At 40.8% G+C, this 26,650-nt stretch overlaps 2 protein-coding genes across 2 annotated transcripts in view; both read left to right on the top strand.

Moving 5' to 3' along the window:
• The window catches only part of LOC129761657 (pupal cuticle protein-like), a 37,350-nt gene extending 35,800 nt beyond the window's left edge, over window positions 1-1,550 (top strand). The window contains exons 3-4 of the mRNA XM_055759390.1: window positions 274-400; window positions 635-1,550. Coding sequence (XP_055615365.1) covers window positions 274-400; window positions 635-1,207 — 700 coding nt within the window. The 3' untranslated portion in view covers window positions 1,208-1,550. The remainder of the gene's footprint in view (window positions 1-273; window positions 401-634) is intronic.
• An 18,420-nt stretch (window positions 1,551-19,970) lies between these two features.
• Window positions 19,971-21,427, top strand: LOC129779605 (pupal cuticle protein-like). The gene is made up of 2 exons (XM_055758771.1): window positions 19,971-20,127; window positions 20,563-21,427. The coding sequence occupies exons 1-2, from the start codon at window positions 20,116-20,118 to the stop codon at window positions 21,067-21,069; spliced, it is 519 nt and encodes a 172-aa protein (XP_055614746.1). The 5' UTR covers window positions 19,971-20,115; the 3' UTR covers window positions 21,070-21,427.
• The last annotated feature ends 5,223 nt before the right edge of the window (window positions 21,428-26,650 follow it).

Raw genomic sequence — 26,650 nt, forward strand, 5'->3', positions numbered from 1 at the left:
ATGAATTACCCCTTTTATGTGTGTAGCAAATTCAGCACACCGAAACGACAACGGAAAAACGTCGGAACAGAGAGAGAGAGCGAGACGCAGGTGTGCGTATATTGGGGGACAGACAGAGAGAGACGGACAAAAACGTGATAAGCGGAAGGTGTTACAATTTTTTGGCCATGTTGTCCGGCGGGGTTGGGTGGCAACCTCTTGGTAAGATCGAGCGGTTGTTCTTCACCATTCACGCCAAATCACTATAAAACGGGGCTCCTTCGCATCGGTCAGGCACAGTTTGCAAACAGTCCTGGTAGAGAAGCACTCGTCAGGAGGTTTCAAGGCGCTCAATAGCTCAAGAAAACAATTCGTGTTTCGTCGAAAGATCCCCAACCGAAATTCCAAAATGAAAGCTTTCGTAAGTAGTGTTTATCGAGATGTTATTAGTAGTTTATAATGGTTGGAGTTAACGATCGGAACAAATGAGCAGGAAGTGAACCATATACACAGTAGATGTAAAAGTTGTTAACATTGAAAGAGACTGATGAAAAAGATCAAGTGCAAGTGGAATTAACCGTGATAAAAAAAAAAAACTGGTGTTGAAAGCTGTGATCATGACCATCTTTTTTTTTGTTTCTTCCAACCTTGACAGATCGCTGTCTTTGTTCTGGCCACCGCCGCTTCCGCCTTGCAACACTTCCCAGCCGACACTCCCGAAGTGCAGCACGCCAAGGCCCAGCATCTGGCTGCTCACGCTGCTGCCCGCTCCGGACACTCGATTGCCGCCCCAGCCTGGCACCCTGCCGCTCCAGCCTGGCACGCTGCCGCTCCAGCTTGGCACGGAGCTCCAGCAGCCGTCCATGGACCAGTTGACACCCCCGAAGTTCAGCAGGCTAAGGCCGAGCATCTTGCCGCCCATGCTGCTGCCCGTTCCGGACACTCGCTCCCAGTAGCCGCCCATGCCTGGAACGCTGCACCGGTCGCTGCTCATGCCTGGAACGCTGCCCCAGTTGCTGCCCACGATTGGCATGGAGCTGGTGCCTGGCACGGACCTCAGCACATCCCAGTGATCCACAATGGAGTCCCAGTCGAAACCCCAGAAGTTCAGCACGCCAGAGCCGTCCATTTGGCTGCCCACTCCGGAGTCGTTGGCGCTGGTCACTGGGCTCCATCCCACGAGGATGATGGCTCCTACAAGCCACACTGGGATCATCACCACTACTAAGTGGTAGTGCTTCAAGATACTCAACCTTTGCGTAAAAACTAGTAGAAGTCGAATACCAAAAGTCACTCAGCACCTCTTCATCATACCTTTTGTAAAAAAAAATCTTCAAAACGTTAGAGCTTCGGATGTTAATAGTCATATAGTCGAATACTATTGAGTGCGTACCTGTCGAATGTAAAAGAAGAGTTTTCCCGCCTGCATCCGATCATCTCAGCGCGGTGGGAATAGCTTCCCCATTTTTGATAGCCACCCAAATGGTAGTTAGTAAAAGTAAGAACGGAACTTATCCTGATATCAGCTGTAATAAAGAGAAATAAGTTAATGAATGCACCTTAAAATTGAATTTTCTTGTTGTTTTGATTGCAAATATTGTTCTACCGGAAGGAATCACAGAAAGCTGCTCATCTCGTGTTCTCATAATTTGTTATGTTGCAACTGTTCGATGATAGTCAATGTTTCGCTTCGGTAAATTTTTGTTTTTTTTTTTAAATTTCTATCAACTTTTTTTGTTTAATTTGGTTTTCCTTTTTTACTTTTTGATATTTCTGGTTCTCAAGTTTTTCGCCTTTTGCTTTTTGTATTTTTTTCTTTCGAATTTTTACTTTTCAATTTCCGGTTTTTAATTTTGTTGTTTACATTTTTATTCTTTTGAATTATTTTCAGTTTTTCACTTTATAATTTTTCTTCACTTCTTTAATTTTTCACATAGTTTGCTTTTTAAACTTTCGTTTTATTAAATTTTCATCGTTTTAAATTTTATTCTCATTTTCGCTTTTTAATTTTTTTTTCTTTCTAAATTATTTGCCTTTTATTTTCTTGCATTTCTTTGCTAAAGCGTAAGCGTGATATTTTTCGCTTTTAAATTATTGTTTTTCTCTTTTTTGACGTAGAACTACGTCTTTCAGGAAGGGTGCCAAATTAGAAAACAGGTCACGTTTTTATGAAATAAAGTTAACGTTAATAATTATTTTCACCGTGAACGAATTCTCATGATTTGCATATTGATCGAATCGAAATTCTCTAAGATTTGTTTGATATGCTACACATTACAATTCGCTAATCTCTAAACGGTTTAAATTCATGAAAACTGGAAGAACTTACTTTTTTCCCATACATTTGTTCTACTGATTTGCGTGCTAACCCTACCCGTATTTCGAATGCTTATAACTCGAACATTTCTTAACAGATCGGAAAGATGTTTGCATCAACTGATAGGAAATATTTCTACGCGTCTATCAGAATTAATAAAATATTATTTTTCATGCGATGAACAGTTGAATAACTGTAAAATGTCAAGCGTTATTTAAACGCCTCAACTGCCAATTTTTGATTGGCCCGATTCACAGTTTCCCCAACACAGACTTCAAAATCGATGTACCTGTGGAAATCCGCTCTGCGAATATACATGCAAGTCGGGTGTATTTTTTCCCACTGGGCTGTGTTTCCCTAACACGGACTTCAAAACTAATAAGCCTGGGGGAATCCGCTTTGCAAATACATGCAAGTCGGGGGTATTTTTTGGTGTAGAGTACTTTCATACTCGCTTTTTGTTGTGCAGACCGGAATATGTTTCCCTAAAACGTCCTTTAAACTGAGAAGCCTGGGAAAATAGTCATTTCAGATACTAGAGGTGAATGAACATTCGCGGTTCGAGAACTATGAAACATGAGATGTGCAATAATTTCAGAGGGAATTGTAAAATACAATGATCGCTTGACAATTCTTCCGTTTACATATTTTGGTTCATCAAATTTTATTTGTAACGAAGAACATAATCTATTACAAAAAAAGACGGGTGGGTAATGTCGGGGACATAACCGGAGTGACGTAGGGGACAGCTTTTGCTAAATACATATTCCAAATATATTGTTTTATTTTCTTCTCCTTCGTGAATACCTACCTATCTACCTGAAAAATGGATTAGTTTACTGTTTACTCTTTATGAACATGTTGGGGGTTCTGAAAAGAACCTTTGGTGTTGCGTTTTTGCGTTTTTTTTACAAACTTGATTCTTGATTTTTTCTGAAGGCTTTGTACTTATTAAATGTTCAACGCCGGGCATCTTTCGGCGTATGCACATATCGTACAATCAAAATGATGGCTGTGATAGGGAATGCATAGGTGGTTATCAGCTCATTCACTATCATATATTTCACTATTGAGCACATTACCGTACCTTAAACTGTGGTTTCGGAGACGAATGAATTGTAAGATTTGTAGTCTCCGCAAACAAAATAAATAAAAATGAAGCAGAACTGAGGTTTTGGAGACGAACTCTACGATCTGTCGAGAAATAAACGAGCTATAAGCGTTCTGAAAAACCAACAGTAAATACAGGGACGGATGACCTTCGGATTAAAGTCCTTTAAAATAAGAACAGAGCAGCAGGAAATACATAGCTCATCATGTTGCTCCTTAGTTATTTTTCTATACAGTGCAGATGTAACGTCCGTCAATTTTCAACATCAGTTATCAACCAAAGAAAGCAGTTCTTGCTACCGAGAAATTTCGTTAATGCCATCCTGCATACAATGTGTTGTAATTTGAAGCCACTTTTAATTCGGAAACCATGTATGGGTTTGTGAAAACTTTAATGATCAATTTAAAAGACCTCAGCCACCAATAAGCTCAAGAACAAGCATAAACAAAATAAATCGGTTTATAATATATGTCATATTATGTCACTTTAGAATGCATTGTGAAATGTATTGTGAAAAACTTTTAATAACTCTCCTTTGATAGGTTTAATGGCCCTGAAAAGCGCCGTGTTTTACGGTGGCTGGTTTTGCTACCAAAGCAGTCTGTATAAACAAATTTTTTCCTTCTTCTACCTGCTGCCGTTTTGCGATTGCGTTTGCCACTCGCTGAAACTAGTTGTTGCCACCGAACCGAATGTGCTCTGTTTTGTAGGCGGGTTTTCTTATCGTCGCGAGCAGCTTTGCCAGCCAAGTCGATTACTTCGGCGGCCGAATCTATATAACGCCGGCTAGGTGGACTGGTGCACTGGTACTAACGCGCTCGGCCTAGCTACCCTTGCGGAGCAATTGGCGGATACACATACGGGGAACTGGAGACCAACACTGTTCGAGCGGGATTTTGCCTTTCCCTTCACTTTTCCTCCTTTGCCATGTCCAGACATGGCTGCTTGTGTTGGTTTGTTGATGTGATGTGATGCGAAACAATGTGGTGTACGGTTTGGATGAGAATGATCGTTACGGCAGCGGAGCGGGGATTTTTAAGCTGATTGGCTGGCTCGAGAATTTCGCATGTGTGAGACTGCGACCAATGTTTCGTTCATATTTTTTCTTTTTCCTTTCCAATCGCGCTTCATTCTATTTCGCTGCTGCTCTGGTTGCCCGTTTTGGTCGGTACGATTTGAGGAGCACAAAATGGACCAATCAAAAATGGGCACATAGTGCATTTTGACAATGCTTGATATTTCACAATTATTCAATTATTTATCTCAAGAAAATGAAATGTTATTCATTATGATAGATGCGTAGATATATTTCCTATCAATTGATGCAAAAACCTTTGCGATCTTTTCAGAAATGCTCGAGTTATAAGCGTTCCAAATCTTGCATTTTTTCCTACTTGTTCAGTGTCTAGATTTTCATTTCACACCCTATATCTTCCGGTTAGATGTAGTCCTACGTCAAAATTCGATGCATTCTAAAATAATGTTCGAAGTGGTAAACAAGTGGATTGCATAATATAATTGCGTTGTTCTACGTCGAAAATATGCGGTCGTATCCTAGATACAACAATTACAATTTTTACAATTTTTACAATTACAATTTTTTGCTTTTTAAATTTTTTCGCTTGTTAAATTTTTAACCCTTCAAATTCCTTGCTTTGTACATAATCACTTCAAAAGCGAAAAAAAAACTCGTAGAGCAAAAAAATATAAGTGAAAATTTGTAAAGCTCTTCCTACCACATTAACTTTTTCACTTTTTCAAATTTTGACTTTTCAATCTTCGGTTTTGACATTTTGATTATGATTTTTTACACTTTTCCTTTTTTATACATTGCCATACAAATGAAACACAAAATTGTGCATTACTCGAGAATTATTCAAGCAGATGAAACCAAATTGCATATTGAGTATATTGAGGTTTTAGGGTGCAATAAATGTTTCTATGGTAGTTAGGCTCTCCACCCCCCTCTCTAAGGATGGGCTGTCATACAAATGAAACACAAATTTCTGCATAACTCGAAAGCTAATCAAGCACAATTTGGGATGTGAGGGTTTTGATAAATGTTTCTATAATGGTATGACATCCCTCCCTCCACTGGAATGGAGAGGGGGTCCCATAAAAATATTACACATATTTCAACCAAAAATATTCCAACCAAACATGACAATTGAAAATTTTCGGAAAACTGTGAAGGAAAAAGGGCTACAATTACATAGTGACAAGTGCTGTTAGTCCATTTGCGCTAGCGAAATTGATGTTTGTTCGAAACTGGAAATGGATTTTAATGTGATGAAACGCACTGCTATATCTTCTTCTATCTTCTATAAAAGGATCGCCGGATGTGTTGATAAGAGCAGAACTCGAGGAAGGAATTGTGCGATTTAGGGCTGTATTTATTCTATCATATTTTCTGTATCAAACGTATATTCCATGTAACGGAGAAACATGTTATGTTGGTTGAAAAATCTTAAATGAGAATTGTGTCTGAAAATAATCTGATATTATAATGATGGGTTTTGGTAGAAGTACTAGGAATTTTATAGTAAAAGGTAAATTCAACGGGGTCGATTAGAAGATCAATCAATGAACAGTTCTGCGATTGGACTCATGAACTTGCGCTTAGTAAAAAATGTGAATGTTTGAAGTTATTTAAAAAAAAAAACATTTATTTACAAAAAACAAATTTTGGGCGGGACGAAGTTTGCCGGGTCAGCTAGTTATAATATAAATTTATTTTCAGACACGATTTTCATGATTCTTCAATTACTTATTTGTTTCTTCCTTACATGGAATACACATACAGAAAAGTATGTGTTCATTCATAATTCAATCCAATTGAACTAACAACGATGTCATTCAAGAACATATAATTAATTTCATTAGAACTTTCCCTCAAAGTTTTCTTATATTTTATATTTTCTTTTTTTATATTTACTTTTTTATATTTTCTTTGAAAAAAATACAACTAATCCTAATTTTGTTTAAAGTCAAGATAGCGATATAATGTATTCGACAAAGTCTTAGATCTTATTAAAATATCAACTTTCGTCGAAGACATCAACTTTCTATCTGGTATAGTTTTCGGAATATAAATCATTTTTGTATGAGGACTCCTGAGAAAAATAATGTTTTGCTCGTAACATTTTTGTGTGTAAATTCTCACGTTTGACATGTTCTTGACATGTTTCTAAATAGAGAAAAGTTAGCATAGCATATGAATTGCGATATAAAACAAAAATGTTACGAATTAAACATTAATAGTAATCTTTCAAAGAAAAAATTTAAAAAGATGTTGTTCGAAAATCTTATTCCATGTAAATGTGCCCATCGTGCGCTGTATGGAAAACTTGTTGGAAATTTAAAGGGCTATTTATATCTGCTTTTTTCAGAATTTTAAAAGCATATGTTTTCGAGAAAAATTAATTTTAATTTTCAAAATATTTTTTTTCAATGAAGTTTTTTTTCTAAAAATTCTTTGATAATTTTCAATGAAAACCTAAGTAATTTCCTACATTTCATTCTCTGACCAACCTTTTGTAGATCTTATAGTTTTTAAATTAAGATTTCTCGAAAAAAAGTTGTAAAAAACTCAAGATTTAAAAAAAACCTCCAAAAAAAATCTATTAGACCTGCAAAATATTAGTCAAAGTTTCACTACTATCTGAGATAGTGCTGCCAACTCCTAATACGAGTTGGCATGAAATTCGTCACCATGTTGAACTCAAATATCGATACATGCATACGTGATACATGAGAGAGAGAAAAACGAAATCATTTTGGCGGGAGTCACTTCAATATGCCATGAGATCCATTTGACGGGGAAGAATGAAATGAGATAGTCCAGTCGTGGAGTGAGATAGCAACAAAACGCTCGAATGACTGTTGAGTCATGTTGACGGAGAAACTGCTGGAAGAAGCCAGGTGACTTTCTTCATAGCCCGCTCACTATCCTCAGTTGAATAAAACATTGTCGAGCCCTAATCAGGGCAACGTCAAACTCCATGTCTCTTTGACAGCACGAAAAAACATTTTAAAGTCTGGATAGGAGGTGTTATCCCATCAACTAACTATTGCACCACAAGTCCAGGTCCCTGCATTTCTCTACAAATTCTCTCTAGGGCAACTCTGTGGACAGCATAGAAAATACCTAGAACAGTTTACGAATACATGTTTGATTTTTTGTAGAATTGTTAAGTAGCGTGAAGGATGACGAAAGATTCTAGAACAAAAAGGTGCATACTAGAATCTTTTGACGTAGAACTACGTCTTTCATTGAGGGTGCCAAATCAGAAAACATGTCACGTTTTTATGAAATAAAGTTAACGTTAATAACTACTTTTGTCGCAAACGAATTATGACGATTTACACATCAAACCAATCGGAAACTCCCTAAGATTTGTTTTTTTATGCTATATCTTACAATCCCCTGGTGTGTAAACGGTTTAAATTGATGAGAACTAGAAGCATTTCTTTTTTCCCATGCATTTGTTCTGCTCATTTGTGAGCGTTCCTACCAATGCCGTCAATAACGAGCAACTCATCGCCGATCAACGAAGGGAAATAATTTGAAGTCTTCGTGAACAAAGAAAAGAAGAAGAACGGAGGAGAGTATGTGTCTGGAACATAATTATTGGATCTCGCTGAGGCAAACTTTCAGTATCGTTCTAGATACGAAGCAATGAACATTGCTTGTTCTTCCTTGTTTTGCGTCATCACATGTCTTCGTTTTGGATTGAGCTGTGAACGCGATGAATTAGTTACTCGCTGATGTCTCTGGTATGCCATGCCATTCCATTAAGGTTCTGAACTACATGATTGTGTGAGGAATCATCAAATTAGGCTATCATCGGCTCATCAAGAAAATAATTTTTAGGATTTTTGTGTGCGATTTGGTTTCGCATGACAATAGCAAAACTATCTCCACCAAGGAAGACAGCTAAACTAATCGAAAATAGTAAACTAACTGTGGGGAAGAGCGCAAAACGGAGATAAGGGTGTGTATATTTAGTTGCTTCAAGTCATCGATATATGGATATTTGTGTGCGTACGTGCGTGCTTCATTACCCATACATAAAAATAAAGCCTGTCCACGTTAAATTTCGGACACCAAGATGATGCCAGTAAAACAAAAAATCACGTAATACAACAAAACCGATTGTTTATTTCAGTAAAATAGATTTATACCTAAAACAAGGACAGCTTACTCCGATGTTAATTACGTTGTCTGTAAAATTCTCGAACTTTCTTGGGAAAATCTGCCATTAGGTTCCGTACAGTATCCTCAGATATGCTGTCGGTGGCGCTTTTCCATCTCCTCTTGAAATCATTAATGTCATTCGCTTCCTTCTTAGTTTCGAATAGTTTTCGCTTAATCAGAGCCCAGTACATTTCCACTGGGCGAAGTTCTGGACAGTTCGATGGATTTGCTGTTTTTGGTACATATTTGACCTCAAGTGCATTATACCATTCCAGGATGGAATTTGCATAGTGACAAGAGGCCAAATCTGGCCAAAACAACGCTGAAGAGTCGTAGCTTCTTATGAATGGTAGCAACCGCTTCCGGAGACATTCCTTCTCGTAGACATCTTTGTTGATAGTGCCGGTAGAGAGGAAAGATTTTTTTTTTATTTATCACCGTCTTCGCCCTAGCCGCACAGACTGAAATTATTACTTAACTTAAACTACTTAATTTATAAAATATTCCTAATCCTTCTTTGAAACGAGCTTTTGGGCAAATTCATATCGAACTCATCACTCACGTTATTGAAAGCACGAAGACACGAGTCGAACGGATTGTTGTAACCATAATTGGTCCTGTGACGGGGAAGTGCCAAAAGCGAGGAGCTCCGGAAACGACGCGGTGGAACGTAGAATGGAATTTGTTCCAGAAGTTCAGAGCAGTCAATGTAGCCTCGTAGCATGTCAAAGACGAATAAGCGCTGCATGTAAACCCGTCTGCTGGATAGGGTACCCAGGTCGATCAGCTGGCAACGGTCGGAGTATGGAGGAAGGTTAACAGGGTCATTCCATGGAAGATGACGTAGTGCAAACCGTATGAACTTCCTCTGTATGCGTTCAATGGTGATTATCTGCGATGTGTGATACGGGCACCAGACAGGAGCAGCATACTCCAGGATACTGCGCACCAGAGAATAGTATATCGCCTTCAATGCGTGAACATCGGTGAAATCGGAAGCGTGTCGACGGATGAATCCAAGAACAGAGAAAGCTTTGGCGGCCGTGATTCCTATGTGTTCGTTGAACCTGAGTTTAGCGTCGATGGTCACTCCTAGATCGCAGATGGATTTGACTCGATCAAGCGATTTTCCTTCCATGGAATACTCGTGGTAGGCAGGGTTATAACGTCGACTGAAGGTGATAATCTTGCATTTCTTATTGTTTACCCGCATACCGTTATCGCCACACCATGTCAGCACAGTGTTTAAAGGGTGTGTCACATCAAATTGCATCACGGAAAAAACGCTGTAGAAATTTAATTTTTAGGAATTATATCCTCAGCTTTCGCTTATAATCAGATAAGAGTGTATAGATCACGTTGGCCATGCTTCACTGTGAATTTTTCGTAAATTTGGAAAAATGTCGTCGAACGAAAAAGAGCGTCGTGAATTAATCCTGCGCACTCATTTCGAGAATCCGGAGTTGTCACATCGGGACATCGGTAAGATGCTGGGAATCGTCCAATCCACGGTCAGCAGAGTACTAAAACGATACCTCGAGAACCTAACCATCGACCGGATAGTGAAGAACGGCAAAAATGGATGCTCCGTCAGTGAAAAAGATCACAAGCGCGTAGTTAAGCAGTTTAGACGTGATCCGAGAAGTTCGGTCCGGGATGTCGCCAATAAGCTGAATTTGTCAAGTTCATTCGTCCAGCGGACCAAGCAGCGGGAGGGCCTGTGTACATACAAGGTTCAGAAGGCTCCTAACCGCGACGAAAGGCAAAACATGGTGGGGAAGACGCGAGCCCGGAAGCTGTACACCGAAATGCTGACGAAGCCGCATTGCCTGGTAATGGACGACGAAACCTACGTCAAAGCGGACTTTCGTCAGCTGCCGGGCCTGTTGTTCTTCTCCGCAGAGGACAAATTCAGCGTTCCGGAGATTCGCAAGCAGAAACTATCCAAGTTTTCCAAAAAGTACATGGTGTGGCAAGCGATCTGCTCTTGCGGAAAGCGGAGCGCCCCCTTCGTGATGACCGGCACGGTAAACGGGCAGGTTTACCTTAAGGAGTGCCTACAGAAGCGCTTACTACCACTATTGAAGCAGCACGAGGGCCCGACCATCTTCTGGCCGGATCTCCCTTCGTGCCACTATTCAAAGGACGTGTTGGAGTGGTACGAAGCCAACGGGGTCACCTTCGTGCCAAAGGAAATGAATCCGCCCAACGCGCCGGAGCTTCGCCCAATAGAGAAATATTGGGCGATTATGAAGCAGGCCCTCCGGAAGAACCCAAAAGTTGTCAAATCGGAGGCGGACTTCAAGAGAAAATGGATTTCTGTTCAAAAAAAAAATACAACCTGACGTTGTACAGAACCTTATGGACGGGGTAAAGAGGAAGGTGCGAGCATACGGGCTTGGGCTCGAAGTATGAATAAAAAGAAAATGCCAAAAGTTGTTTAATAGTTTTTATTTTACTGTCTAAAATTTTCAAAAGGATCGGTCCGAGTACTAAAACGATACTTCGAGAACCTAACCATCGACCGGAAGGTGAAGAACGGCAAAAATGGATGCTCCGTCAGTGAAAAAGATCACAAGCGCGTAGTTAAGCAGTTTAGACGTGATCCGAGAAGTTCGGCCCGGGATGTCGCCAATAAGCTGAATTTGTCAAGTTCATTCGTCCAGCGGACCAAGCAGCGGGAGGGCCTGCGTACATACAAGGTTCAGAAGGCTCCTAACCGCGACGAAAGGCAAAACATGGTGGGGAAGACGCGAGCCCGGAAGCTGTACACCGAAATGCTGACGAAGCCGCATTGCCTGGTAATGGACGACGAAACCGACATCAAAGCGAACTTTCGTCAGCTGCCGGGCCTGTTGTTCTTCTCCGCAGAGGACAAATTCAGCGTTCCGGAGATTCGCAAGCAGAAACTATCCAAGTTTTCCATGGTGTGGCAAGCGATCTGCTCTTGCGGAAAGCGGAGCGCCCCCTTCGTGATGACCGGCACGGTAAACGGGCAGGTTTACCTTAAGGAGTACCTACAGAAGCGCTTACTACCACTATTGAAGCAGCAAGAGGGCCCGACCATCTTCTGGCCGGATCTCGCTTCGTGTCACTATTCAAAGGACGTGTTGGAGTGGTACGAAGCCAACGGGGTCACCTTCGTGCCAAAGGAAATGAACCCGCCCAACGCGCCGGAGCTTCGCCCAATAGAGAAATATTGGGCGATTATGAAGCAGGCCCTCCGGAAGAACCCAAAAGTTGTCAAATCGGAGGCGGACTTCAAGAGAAAATGGATTTCTGTTCAAAAAAAACTACAACCTGACGTTGTACAGAACCTTATGGACGGGTAAAGAGGAAGGTGCGAGCATACGGGCTTGGGCTCGAAGTATGAATAAAAAGAAAATGCCAAAAGTTGTTTTATAGTTTTTATTTTACTGTCTAAAATTTTCAAAAGGATCGGTCTACTGGGCGAATTTCTACAGCGTTTTTTCCGTGATGCAATTTGATGTGACACACCCTTTATGTCGTCTTGCAGGGTGGCATGATCCAGAGGCGAGGTAATACTCCGATAAAATTTGAGATCGTCGGCAAAAGATAGCTTAGACGAAGAGAGCAGTGAAGACAAATCATTTATGAAGAGATTGAATATCAGCGGGCCGAGAACACTACCCTGGGGTACGCCAGATGTAATATTGAATGGTCTAGATTGTGAAGAATTAACCACCACATAAGCGGAACGATCCGATAAGTATGACCACAGCCACTCCATAAACCAATCGGGAAATCCCATGTGTTTCATCTTGCTGATTATAAGGATATGCGGAACAGTGTCGAAAGCCTTCGCAAAATCGATGTACACCGAGTCTACTTGCCGCCTGAGTTCTGTTTCACGGGATACAGCGGTGACGTAACACATCAGATTAGTTGTAGTAGACCGAAGTTTCATGAAGCCATGCTGGGTATCAGAGATGATTGGAGCTGACACGTTGTACAAAGCCTTGTGCACTAGCTTTTCGAAGACCTTGCTCAGACAGCTCAGTATTGATATGCCACGGTAGTTGCTGACATAAATGCAGTTTCCGGATTTATGGATAGGAACAATAGAGGCGCGTTTCCATGCAGCCGGAAACGTTCGGTCGCGCAGTGAACGGTTGAGTATAAATGCGATGGGCGTCGCCAAGGTGGAAGAGCAGTTTTTAAGAAGCAAGGGAGGTATTCCATCGGTACTCGATATTTTCTTGGTGTCAAGTTCTTCAAAACATTTCCTCACATCTTCAATGGTGAATTGCAAAACCGGGAATGCGATGTCATACGATGGAATGTTAGCAAAGCAATTGCGACGACTAACGGGCGACACTTTGCTGAACACACTCTCAAAGAATGCAGCAAAAAGTTCCGCTGCTTCTGCATTTGAGCTTGCATGAGATTCTCCATATTTAACATGGTATGGAATACGAGTGAATGATCTTCGTTTTTTCACAAAGTCCCAGAAGAGCGAAGGATCACTTTTTACATTCGACTGAATCCTAGATATATAATTTTTCGTAGGTGGACAGAAGAAGTGCTCTGTAATTTGATTCCACTTCGCGAAGTTTGTTGCGTTCTCTCTCAATTCTCGTCCGGAAGTACCTTTTACGTACTTTCCTAAGTTTATTGCGTAGGTGCCGCAGCTCAGGAGTCCACCATGGTTTGCCAATAACCGAGGTAAATACGCGTCTTTTTCGAGGAACATGTTGAATGAAAACTTGATACAACTTATCGTAAAAAGTCGAAAGTGATTCGTCCACGGTTCTGTCACTCATTAAAGCGCTCCAGTCGATGTTGGTGAGTATGTTGTTCAAACGGTCAAAATCACAAGCTTGAAAATTGAATGACACATTTTCATTGCAGTCGTCAGGTGCTGAATCGTCCACGTTTTCGTCAAGTATTAAAATAAAAGGAGGGTGATGATTGTCCACAGGTAAAATTGGAATAGGCGGTGCTATGAAGTCTAGTTCCTCTGGCCTATTAACAAATACTAAATCCAGAAGTCTATTATTCGTGTTCACGAGATTGCAGATTTGTTGGAAGCCAGTAGTAAACATGCTTTCTATAAGAAAGCATCTCAGCTCGGCCTCGGATGAAACGTTCGATGGAATGTAACCATTTATGACATCGTCGAAAAGCCACCGGAGAACGATCCGCTATGTGTTGCACTGCGTATGCGTGTGCGAGATATAAGTCTGGACTAGAGCACGGTGGGAGATAGATGGCCACAATATACATCGAGCGATGTGCGGTTCTCACACGAACTGCGATTTGTTCAAGCTGTTCGCAATTCGGAATTGGAACATGCTCATATTTCAGATGCTTTTTCACCGCTATCAGCACCCCGCCTCCCATAGAAAAATTGCTGGTTAGACTACTACGGTCGCATCGGAAAAGCGTGTATGCAGATGTAATTTCGGCGTTATCAAATCGGATCGCAACCACGTTTCCGTGAGAATAAGCACGTCGTAATCGCAGCTGAGAAGCAGTAATCGTAATTGAACAATTTTAGTACGCAAACCTCTGACGTTCTGGTAATAAACCGAGAAAGGATGGTCGGTCGATTCGGGGATGCTTCTCGGTATCCAAACTGGTATTCGCTCGGTATTCGCTGGAATCGTATGGAGTATCAGGTACAAAAATCAATTGCGTTCGAACATCGGACGTGTACTTGCCTGTGGCGACAGTGTGGAAGTCCCCGTCTCCATACCCAAACACAGGGCCGGGACGACTGCTGATCGGTGGTAGCGTAGGCTCGACTGTGATGGGGGGATAAAGGGCTTCCATGTGGCTAAAAATCGTTGCGTCTCGGGATGAAAGCGTCATGTTTGATGATGTGTTTGTAAATGTCGGCTTCAAATGCGTTGTTGTTGATATTCGGGTACTCGAAATTTTTGGGAACCGTAGTCCTCAAATTCGCGGAATACTAAACCCTCGTACCATGTTGCAGGATCAAGGGCCTTGTTTTTTAACGACGGATCAAGGCCGACTTTAAAAGAGACGAAGGACAGCGTCCCTATTTCCTTTCCTCTGGGGACGAGTTTCATCACCATAGGATCGACGTCGATTTCAAGATTGGCTTTAACTATAGCAGTAACGGATTCAACTGTGACGTCTGGTCGAATCCTCGAAAGATACAACCAGAACTTCTGGTCGATATCATTGTTGCAAGTGGGAACCATCACAGCATTATCTTGTGGTTTCTTGCAACCCACACGGCATTCAGGGACACGAGAAGCAGTGTCAAACTCACGCAGTCTTTTAGTAGGCCTTCGGGGTTCGATAGCAGGCCACTGCACACTTGCTGCTTGTGAGGGCGGAACTGCAGGCTTAGAGTGCAGCTCTTTGATCTCAGTTCTTAATTCGGTGATAGCTGTCGTCAAAGAACGGAGTGGAGATTTATCATCAGCTACATCCGATATAGCACGGAAATGTGAAATTTCAAATAGCTCCGCGCATCCGTCGCACATCCAGAAAAGATTTTTCTTGTGGGATGTGAAGTAAGATTGCATCGCACGAGTTACCCCGGAGCAATTATTAATATGAAATAAAGCGCCACAGTATCCATGACAAACTACGACGTCGATGCCGGTGATTGCTTCTGAGCACTTCGCACAATTTTTAGCCATAGTAATGCGCCTACGCTTAGATGATTCAGCTGGTGCTAAAGCGCCTGTGCTTAGGTGATACAGATGACGAAATTAAGCTCGAGCAGTGTAAATCAGCTTTTGGATTTTCGGCCACAACTGCATATGGCCTGTCGAACTAAGTATTTTTTGGGGAATTTAGACTACTTCTTGCTCCGGAAACACTCGGCTACGGCATTCCTTCGCATTGCAGTATAAAAAGCGAGACCCGGAAGCTGTTTAAAGTCTTCGAGAACATAAGTTTCATCGTCCATTATGAGCTTGAGCTTGGGTAGACTGTACAATTCGTAGTTGCTCTCCGTGATTGACCTGAACCAACCAAATTGCACAAAGAACACACAGAATGAAGCTTGGGACTAGCAATTCATTCTCGTTGTGCAATTTCCGGTGATTCGAGCTTTAAATGGTCAATAACGACGCCGGCCACGTCCTTACAGTCACCAGGGGAAGGGAAGGAATGTTAGTATGATAATCGCCGCCCGAAGGCCAGAAGGGTCGCCTCTATAGCGTGGTTCCCTAGCGATTATCATGGAAGGGACAGTTGTTAGTAGGGTGAGGTGAGTATCAGGATTCACTGAGGTAAGTGATGTGATTATATTAACGCGAACCTGTAAAAACAATTGGACTGGTCATATTTTATTATTTATCACACGTATTTTTCATAGAAATCCAATCGCGACGCGGGAGAGTTGAGTGTGGGAAACCTGACAAGGTAACCGAGGGAACTTCTGTCAAATTATTATGATATATATCGTTATTAATTACGTGTATTATTTATCGAGTTCCAATTGCGACGGCGGAGAGTTACCTTTGGGAAACCTGAGAAGGTAACCAAGGGAACTTCTCTAAAACCAATCGGACCGCCGATATGTTCCATTGTTCAACGAGCGTACCCTATCAATTTCCAATAGCGACTTCGGAAAGTTATGTTTAAGAAACCTGAGATGGTAACCGAGAATATTTTTTATCAAACTTAAATCGCGAAAAAACAAAGAAATTAAAGAATTAAATAAATAAAAAACTGTAGAATTATAGGAGTAATCATTTAAAGGATTAAAGTATTAACATTTTCTAACAGCCCACGACGAAACAGTTAAACTTCTGTTTTAGTGAGAACGAGAACGCTTCAACCACAATTATATTACGCGACGCGCAAACTATTACTACTTAAAACAGACCACACTTTTCGAACGAAAAGTTACATTCATACGGATATACATTTACACATAACTAAGCTACGAGAAAAAAGAGAGTTCTGGAATAAATTTGAAAAATAATAAAAAAGTCACAGGAGGGTTGTGTCCGAGACACGACCGCATAGTTGACGTAGGATTCCGTTAGGCTATCTGCTGCATGCTGATTTTTGATATGTTTGAAGAATTACATTGTTAAACTCTTCGATAATTATTTGGGTCCGTTTTATCTGGTTGTTAGGTATTGTTTGTTCACTCCACCAGTGTCCATAACCGAGTGATAATGCTAGAAAGATGGTGATTAGTCATTAGATGGTGCGTATCACGTACTGAAGTCGCCCTCTGTGGTCCTGGACGAGATGGCTCCTATGTTATGTATAGATGGAATTAAGAAAAAAAAAAAAGCTCATCAATTAGGCTAACAGCACCCAATACGATATGTAGAGCATATGTGAAATCACTTTTTCGAATATTCCTTCATTTTTCCAATTTTGCTCGTCGCATGAACTTTCCTTGGGAGAAAAAAAAGTCGTTTCATATTTCAAGTCATTTTAACACAATAGCTACCATATACAATTTTACTCTTACAGTTGTGCTAAAAATTTTACAATACATGATCGGTCATTGATATGAAATTTCACGAAGCAACCAACATAAAAATTCCAAATTTAAATTTTATTTAATTCTATCAAGCATAAGTTCTATTCAGTTCATTGAAACATCATTCTTCAATCAACTCATCGAAAGATTCTTATTGGAACGAAAATGACAAAAAAAAACACTCGTTCATCGCTCCCAACTTATTCGTCAGCACGTATGCAATCAGCAATGCCCACACTAGTTACAATGAGCACTATCCATTTGTGCGCGTCGTTAGTTAAACTATCGGCCACGAGGGTATTTACATGCTGATTACCCTCAGACACCTTGGATTTTAAATCTCAGTTAGGGAATACATGTCAGTGGGAAAAAAGCTCCCCCTACTTTCATGTATCTGCAATGTCGATTTCCCCCAGGTAGCTTGGTTTTGATGTCTCTGTAAGGGAACACATTTCGATGGGAACAAAAGCTCCCCCTACTTTCATGTGTTTGCAATTCCGATATCCCCCAGGCAGCTTGGTTTTGATGTCTCTGTTAGGGAATCGCCGCATGTGTCGTAGATTTCGACCAATCAGAAGTAGGTATTTCCGTTAAGATAAGGGTTGAGATTTTTCAATTGCTCGATAGTTAGTTTCATGACATATACTATTTTATTCAATGTAAAAAATTGTTATGGAGTGCTGAAATTGATTGACGCAAAAATCTCATTAATCCATCATGAAATGACTGAGCAATAAGCATTTGAAATTGGACAATTTTCACGGTGCGCTCGATTTTCGATTTTCAATTTGTACCCCAATATGTTCCCGAAAGACGTAATCCTACGTCAAAACTCATCCAATAAACACACAAAAATATACCCTCCGCCTCATCTACTAAAATTAATTTATTTGATAATAAAGAACGATCTCACCAATATATAATCCGAGTGTAGATTTTCCATTCATCAATGCAAAATCTTGCACAGAATAATCCATATCGCCGTGGAACAAGATTGATTGCATACAAGCTTGCATAAATATATGCATCTACAAGTATCAAACTGTGATCATGCTGCCAAAAGGTCATACAAAATCACTACCACTGGCACACATACACTTCGCGTTTGACTGGCTGATGGATTATAGCGAAACACACACAAGCACAACGAACGCGTGGAAAAAAAAATGGAATAGATGAACACAGAAGCAGAACAAGCCGTGCTATCACCACTACACTCTCTAACAGCACAAAATGGAGCACCAGGAAGCAATACTTTCTTCAGCCTTGTCGAACTCATGGAATGAAAACTACACACTTCCCACTGAATCCGGAGCCAGACCTGAATTCACTGCGGCAAACGAACGTGTTCCTTTAAACTTTCACACCCTTCAGCACCAAAGACCACCCTCTACGACCGAAATTCAGAAAGCAGAGAGGAGCGTAAATGCGCACGTTTATCGCGAACCGATGGTCCTCTATAAGTTTCATCGTCCATTATGGTGCATGAACATTTTTGCAAAAACTGGGTGTAGGGCATCTTAGGCTTTTTGCAGTGAAATTTTGCTTATCATCACCATCGGGCGTCTTTTTCACTTTGTGCGCCTTCAGTCCTTGACTTGACTTGATTCGACGCCATTTTACCAAACTGAAGAAGAATGTAAACATGTTGGACATCGAAATAAAGGGGAGGGTTTCAGCTGTCATGTAAGTGAAATATTTCATTGATTAATGAAATATTTCATAAACTACACTGAAAGAAAAGTGTCCGAAATTTAACATCTTTGCTACGCTGAAATCCCATTTGTGTCTGCTCCCATGTGCATCGACCCTGTCGTGATACAATAATTGCCTAATTTTATGATGGTATGTTGAACGGTTATTTGGTGGTGCACATTATGCAGCCGTGATGACAAATATAAACAAAGAGGAGAGATAGCGGGAGGGAAATATTTGCGCTAGGGTATGAATAATGAATCTCTGCTAAGGCAAATTTTCTGTCTTATTCATTCCGTCGTTCAGAGCGACCAAACCATTCTACTAAACAGTTGTTTTCAAAATTTCCCTGCATTATAAAATAAAATCCTAAGTTATAAACAAGTGACTTCTATGAAATAACAGGGTAGTTCTACGTCAACAATGCGGTCGTGTCGTGGGCACAACCTCCTATAATTTTTTACTTGATTTTCTTGAAGTTACGCAATTTTCAAACTTTCAAACTCATAATGGTACTAAATGATATCGATATAGACCTTTCGATATCAATTACTGATTTCACCATAACATTCGCATCGGCCTATAAACGCTTATTGTTTCATTAGCCCTTACCAAATACTTTTATTGTCGTCTGTTACTTCGAACCTTTTAATAACTCTCGCATCGATGTCTTTTGTTCAAAAGAGGTTAAGTTGAACTTGTGTTAGGCTTGTGTTACCCAGAATCCTAGTCTCGTGCGAAAAGATGCGCGAAATAAACTCTATTCTTTTTAGAAAGATGGATGAACGATGACAATTATCGACAAAACAATTTACTTCCGAAGTTGTTAAAACCACCCATCGAGCATTAGCCAGTTTCAATAAAATGTTCTAATGACAACTATCTCGATCAACAATCGCCGGTAGTGCAAAATAATCACTATTCTCCCTGGATATTGGTGCTTTCGCGCCGGGCGTTGTTGACCTTCAGCCGATTTATCTCAAAACCGCTTCCAATTAGCCAGCAATTCCGTGCACATATCAAATTCGTACACGGCGTAAACGCGCGCGCGCGCTCGAAACAACAACGAGAAAACGAAAGTGCATAAGTGATAAGAGCCAGGAGGGCGTTTATGAGTGGCGGTTCGCCCGAGCCTCGGCGGCCACCTCGTGCCTGGCTGGCAATTGGGTGGCTCTTTTGAGAGATTGTTTCTTCGGCGGCAAATCGGTATAAAACAGTGTCCAGCCGCATTGTTCAGGCACAGTTTGCAAACAGTCCTGATTGAGCGAGATATTGCCACTCAGGAGGTTTCAGCGCACTCAGCAGCAGTTAGTGGATCAAGTATTTTCAAGTGTTCGTCGAAGAAAAACAGCAGCTACTTTCCAACAATGAAATCTTTCGTAAGTAACCAAATTTGGTCGACGGTTTCGGTGATTCAGTGGTTCAGAACAAGCACAGAAAAAAACGAGGTGACCGTGAACTGTTTCCAGCGCATTGGAATATTGAAGCGGAACCGAAGTAACCAACCCGTGACAAACAGAAAAAAAAATCAATCGGAAGAAATTGATAATTAGTGGTATTGTTAGGACAGAAGGGAAAATTATGTGAAGAAATTGAATGGAACAGGCCGTGTCAGTTATGTGCAAATGCAAAGCGAAGCGGAAAGAATAAACAACAACGTTGACACGCAAACATGGACCATTGATCAATTTTATGCGTGGAACTAGTTCGCAACCTTGTATGCCCTAGTGGGGCCTATATTAAGCAGTCATTGAAATGAGTTACAACAGCAGCGTGAAAGTATACTTGTTTGTGTGTTTTGCCTTTTCCAACAGATCGCTGTTCTGGTTTTGGCCACCGCCGCTTCCGCCTGGCACGGCCCGGTCGACACTCCCGAAGTGCAGCACGCCAAGGCACAGCATCGGGCCGCTCACGATGCTGCCCTCTCCGGACACTCGATTGCCGCCCCAGCCTGGCATGCCGCCGCCGCTCCAGCTTGGCACGGAGCACCAGCTGCTGCCGCTCATGGACCAGTGGACACCCCCGAAGTTCAGCACGCTAAGGCTCAACATCTGGCCGCTCATGCTGCCGCTGCCCACTCGTCTGCTGGCCATGGCTGGAATGGAGCCCCTGCTCACGATTGGCATGGAGCTGGTGCCTGGCATGGACCTCAGCACATCCCAGTGATCCACAATGGAGTCCCAGTCGAGACCCCGGAAGTTCAGCACGCTAGAGCCGTCCATCTGGCTGCTCTGTCCGGATCCGCTGGCGCTGGACACTGGGCTCCAGCCCATGAAGATGATGGCTCGTACAAGCCACACTGGGATCACCATCACTACTAGACACCTGCTCCGGGCGCCCCCGTGCCTTGTTTCCTCTGATGCCAAAATAGCCCATTCCTGTTCAACCTTTCCCCTCAAACTCCCCTTTAAGTAGAACTTCGGTTATCAAAGCGCTGTTGAGTGTGTATTTGTCGAAGAGTTTTCCCGCAAGGGTAGCCGCCATCGCAAACCCGAAACGTCATCCTCGGTGTCCTTCCCCTCGTAGCAGAACATCTCGTAGGGTGTGGACGCGTCATTTACATCATTCCGTTTTTTGTTGGCAGCACTTGCGGGAATAGCTTCAGTGATTTGTAAATTTTAATAGTTGTAGTTGAGAAGAGAAAAAAAAATGCGTTAATGAAATTACCTGAACACAAGAGTTGAGAATGTTGTTTTTACTCTACACTACACTTCCACATTCCACATTCGATTCGATGGGGCTGAGAAGGGGGCTCGTGGGATATGTACATGCAGGGGAAAAAAAGGAAACACTGGTCGTTTCTTAGACTCTGGGGGCGAACAAAAACAAAACTAGTCTAGTTGATTTTCAGGTTTTATCCATCACACCAGATGTAAACAATGGATTGGGAGAATGAGACACAACAAAAAAAAATTTTCCGCGCTATTAATGGATGTTTGTAAGTGGCAAAAGCGGCTCCAGTTTGCAGTTGGAATATAGAACTTTTTTGACGTGGGACTACGTATAACCGGAATATATGGAGGGTAAAATGAAAACCTAAACTCAGAACATGCAGGAAAAAATGAAAGATTTTGAATGCTTATAGCACGAACATTTCCTACTGGATAGGAGAGATGTTTGCATCAATTGATAGGGAATATTTCTACGCATCTATCGCAACTAACAAAATGTTGTTTTTCATTAGATAAACAATTGAATAACTGTAAAATATTAGGCGTTATCTAAACGCCCTAACTGCATCGTTTTGATTGGCCCGATTTACGGTTTCCCTAACACAGCCATCAAAACCAAGCAGCCTTGGGGAAATCGGCATTGCAAATACATGAAAGTAGGGGGACTTTTGTTCTCATCGAAAAATGTTCCCTAACACAGACTTTAAAACCAAGCAGCGAAATCGGCATTGCAAACACACGAAAGAGCCTAGAGGCGAGTGAACTGAAAAGTTTAAACCCTCTAAAAGCCAAAAAGAAGAAGAAGAACATACGAAAGTAGGGGGAGCTTTTGTTCCCACCGAAATGTGTTCCCTAATAGAGATTTCTAAACCCAGGTGCCTGGAGAAATCGGTATTTCAAATTCATGCAAGTCGGGGGTATTTTTGTTCCGACTGGAATGTGTTTCCCTAACACAGACTTCAAATCCATGGAGCGTGGGGAAATCGGCATTGCGAATTCATACAAATCGGGGGTATTTTTGTTCCGATTGAAATGTGTTTCCCTAACACAGACTTCAAAACCGAGGTTTCTGGGGAAATCGGCTCTGCAAATAAATGCAAACTGCGAGTACTTTTGTCCTCGCTTGCCTTTGTGCAGAGTGGAATATGTCTGTCCTAACATGATCTTCTAAACTTAGGAACCTGGGAAAATCGTGCAGACACTAAAGCGAATGAACTTCCCAGTTTCAAGCAAATTCGAGATTCGAGAAGTATGTACACTTTTGGGATGTAAACTTCAGAGGGAAATGTAAAATAAAGTAATCGTTTGATAATTTTTTTTTGTCTTTATTGGAAAGATTTTCAGCCTTAGGCTGGTTCATCAAACGTTTGATAATTCTTCCGTACATATATTTTGTTCTAGTCATCATACCAAACGTAAAAGGTCCGTCATTAAATTTACTTGTAACGAAGAACAATCAATCACAATAAATGAATTGACTTTACACGGCATTTGTTCATTTTTTTCACTCACAGAGCAAATATATTGAACTCAATTGAATTTGGAAACTGTTTCATTCAATCAAGAATTTAATCAATACAAACGAATGATTGCTAAGCTAAGGTAGTTCCACGTCAACCTTGCGGTTATATCATAGATATAACCCACTCATTTTTTTTTTGTTGAAGCCCGGAGGCGACTCTAGACCTGTGCGAGTTTTCAAAACTTTGTTGTATTCTACTTGCGAGGTCTCGAATTTTTTTGCTGAATCTCTCTCTATGTAATCAGTGCTCCGCGCTTTTGTTCTCTTCTCTTGAATTTTATTTTTATCTGTATCATTTATTTAACAGCCTGACATAACAATAAAAATGGGATATAAATAAATTTGAAATTCTTATGGGGCCCGAATTCTATCGGAAACAATAATACACCGTTTTTTTTGGACGTTCCAAAAATCCTCTACTATCCTTTTAACCGACCGAATTCCCCACGGGAGATTGCTATCGATGACAGTTGATGTAATTAGGCCGAGCGTTGATGGATGCATGAACATGGTAAAGTAATTTTGCAAAATAACAACGCTCAGACACATGTGTGGCCTACATGGATATATTCACCAAGTACAACCCTTTCCGTTATCCCTTGATTCCAATGAGGTACATATAAAAATGGAGCAGTAGGCGAAGTGTATCTGTATTGGCAAGCCAAATATCGTGTCGTTATTATTTGCATTCAATATGGAATGTATATGGAAGAAACAAAACAATGTTGAAAGTACTTACGGATGCATGATAATTTGAGCCAAAATTCTCATGAAATCATTCAACTGGTTGTTTTTTACCAGATGGCAATTATATCGTGGATTATTTCGATTATTCATGTGGTAAAAAGGTCCAGAGAGCAGTCGTATGTTTAGTTCTCGAAAGCAGTAACATTTTCGGTGAAATTATGATTAATTGGCGATTATTATCTCACAACATACACATCGATACTGAGAGCCTTCGAAACATAAACTTCATAACGGTAAAATAATGAAACTTCGTTTGTTCCTATGATCGTGGAGGAGTGAAAATGGCACTTGGAAATATCACTTTTATTCGTCTTTTTCGACGTGATTTCACAAATATTCACTCCACGCAATCACATTAGCCTCATATTCAGCGGAAGCTCTACAAAAATGTACGTTTTTAATTGATAAATTACTTCCTGAAAATAGCATTTTCACATGGATGCGGTGGGCATTCAAAGATAAACACAACGACTGACGTCACTATTTGCGAAATAGTTATGGCAGCGCATGCTATGTCGCTCGAAACTCGACCATCTTCATTAGCTTTTTTCCAGGACATTGCCTTGATTCAATCGATGAAAGATGGTAACACAAAATGACACATTCATCGATTCGATTTAAAATACTCGTCATTTTCCGAAGTATAATTTCAAAGCAACCTAAAAGATGAGCCCAAAATTTATTTCTCGTTATCACATCCACGTTTTCTTACAAAGCGCAAGTTCATGGACCCAATCGCAGAACTGTTCATTGATTGATCTTCTAATCTACCCTTCAAAATTATTTTTTACTATAAAGTAAGTTCAGTACTTCTACCAAAACTCGACATTATAATATCAGATTATTTTTAGACACAATTAATTCTCGTGCAAAATTTTTCATCCACTTGCAAATAACATGTTTCTCCGTTACATGGAATAAATGTTTGATACAGAAAATATGATAGAATAAAGACAGGTCTGAATCGGACAATTCCTTTCTCGAGTTTTGCTCTTATCAACACATTCGGCGATCCATTTTTATTTATATAAACAGAAGACAATATAGGAGTGCGTTTTATCACATTAAAATCCATTTCCACTTTCGAACAAAGATCAATTTCGTTACCGCAAACATCAAATGGGCAAATGAACAACGCTTGTCAATATGTAATTGTAGAACAAATGCGAATTTGAATTTTTCGAATTTTCCCATTTTCCTTCAGAGTTTTCCGAAAATTTTCAATTACCATGTTTGGTTGGGATATATGTATTATTTTTGTGGAACCCCCTCTCCATGCCAGAGAAAGGGTGTCATACCACCATAGAAACATTTCTCGCACCCAAAAACCCTCATATCCCAAATTTGGTTCCATTAGCTTTATTAGTTCTCGACTTATGTAGAAATTTGTGTTCCATTTTTCTGGCAGCCTACTCTTACAGAGGGGGGAAGAGTGTCGAACCACCATAAAAACGTGTATCGATCCCTAAAACGTTTATATACAAAGTTTAACTCCATTTGATTGAATAGTTCTCGAGTTATTCAGCGCACACCTCCCTCCTCGCTGTTAAGAGGGGGAGGAGTGTCTAACCACCATAGAAACGTTTCTTGCCTCTTGAAACCTTTACATGCCAAATTTGGTTTATTTGCTCGATTAGTTTTCGAGTTATGTAGAAATATGTGTTTTATTTGTAAAGCAGCCCCCCTTTAGAGAGGGGGGAGGAGTGCCTAACCACCGTAAAAATATTCATTGCACCCTAAAACCTCCACATGCCAAATTTGTTTCATTTGTTTGATTAATTCTCGAGCTATGCAGAAACTTGTGTTTCATTTGTTTGGAAGCACCCCATTAGAGAGGGGGAGGAGTATCGAACTACCATAGAAACGTTTATCGATCCTTGAAACCTCTATATGCTAAGTTTGATTCCATTTGTTTGATTGGTTCTCGAGTTGTTCAGCCCCCTAACCAACCACCCCTCCCCACCCTTTCGACAGGGGAAAGAAGTGCCATTGCAGAAATTTGTGTTTCATTTGTATGGGAGCCCCCCTTCAGAGAGAGGGAAGAGTGTCTAACCACTGCAAAAACACTCATTGCACCCTAAAACCTCCGCATGCCAAATTTGGTTCCGTTTGCTTCATTAGTTCTTGAATTGTGCAGAAATGTATGCTTCATTTGTACGGCAGTACACCCCCCCCCCCCTCCCCTTATTCTATTCACCATACAAACGTTTCTTGTCTCCTAAAACCTCCACATGCCAAATTTGATTCTGTTTGCTTAATTAGTTTTCGAGTTATGCAGAAATTTGGGTTTCATTAGTATGACAGCCTAAGGAGGGGGCCCCTTAGAGAGGGGGGAAGGGTCTCGAACTATCATAAGAACCCTCCCCGACCCCAATGTAGGGGTTATACCAATTTTAATGTCCATCGGTTCAGCAATTTCCGTGTCCATAAGAATCAGACAGACAGACAGAAATCCATTTTTATAGATATAGATTAAAAGATAGATTATTGCTAAAATTGCATGAGCTTGCTATTTGAGCCGATGAGTTAATGTCTGCCATGTAGCTTTTGAAGTACCCTTATTCTAGAATTTTCCGAATGGAGCGCAAAGTTGCATTCTGCGATCCGATCGACTCTACGCAATGGTCGTTCGACGGATTTGAGCCTCGTGTTCCCTTCGTGTGAAGCAGTAATGGCAGTTTTGGAATAAAAATTACGAATGAAGATTGTGTCTAATAATGATTTTATGTTACAATGATGAAGTTTTGACGGAATACTGGGAAGCTCCTAGAAAAATAGTAGAACAAGGATCAAGACTACTTGTTCTAATTATTTCTGGCCTATGTTACTATGTTCTGTAATTATTTTCATTCAAATTTTATCAATTTAAAACTGCCTGCGGGCCTGTCATGCTGACAGTAGAGAATTGCCTCACAAATACAGACAAATACAGATATTTTTTTTTACTTTTTGACGTACGTT

The sequence above is a fragment of the Toxorhynchites rutilus genome, chromosome 1, assembly GCF_029784135.1.
Source record: "Toxorhynchites rutilus septentrionalis strain SRP chromosome 1, ASM2978413v1, whole genome shotgun sequence".
NCBI classification, from domain to species: domain Eukaryota; kingdom Metazoa; phylum Arthropoda; class Insecta; order Diptera; family Culicidae; genus Toxorhynchites; species Toxorhynchites rutilus.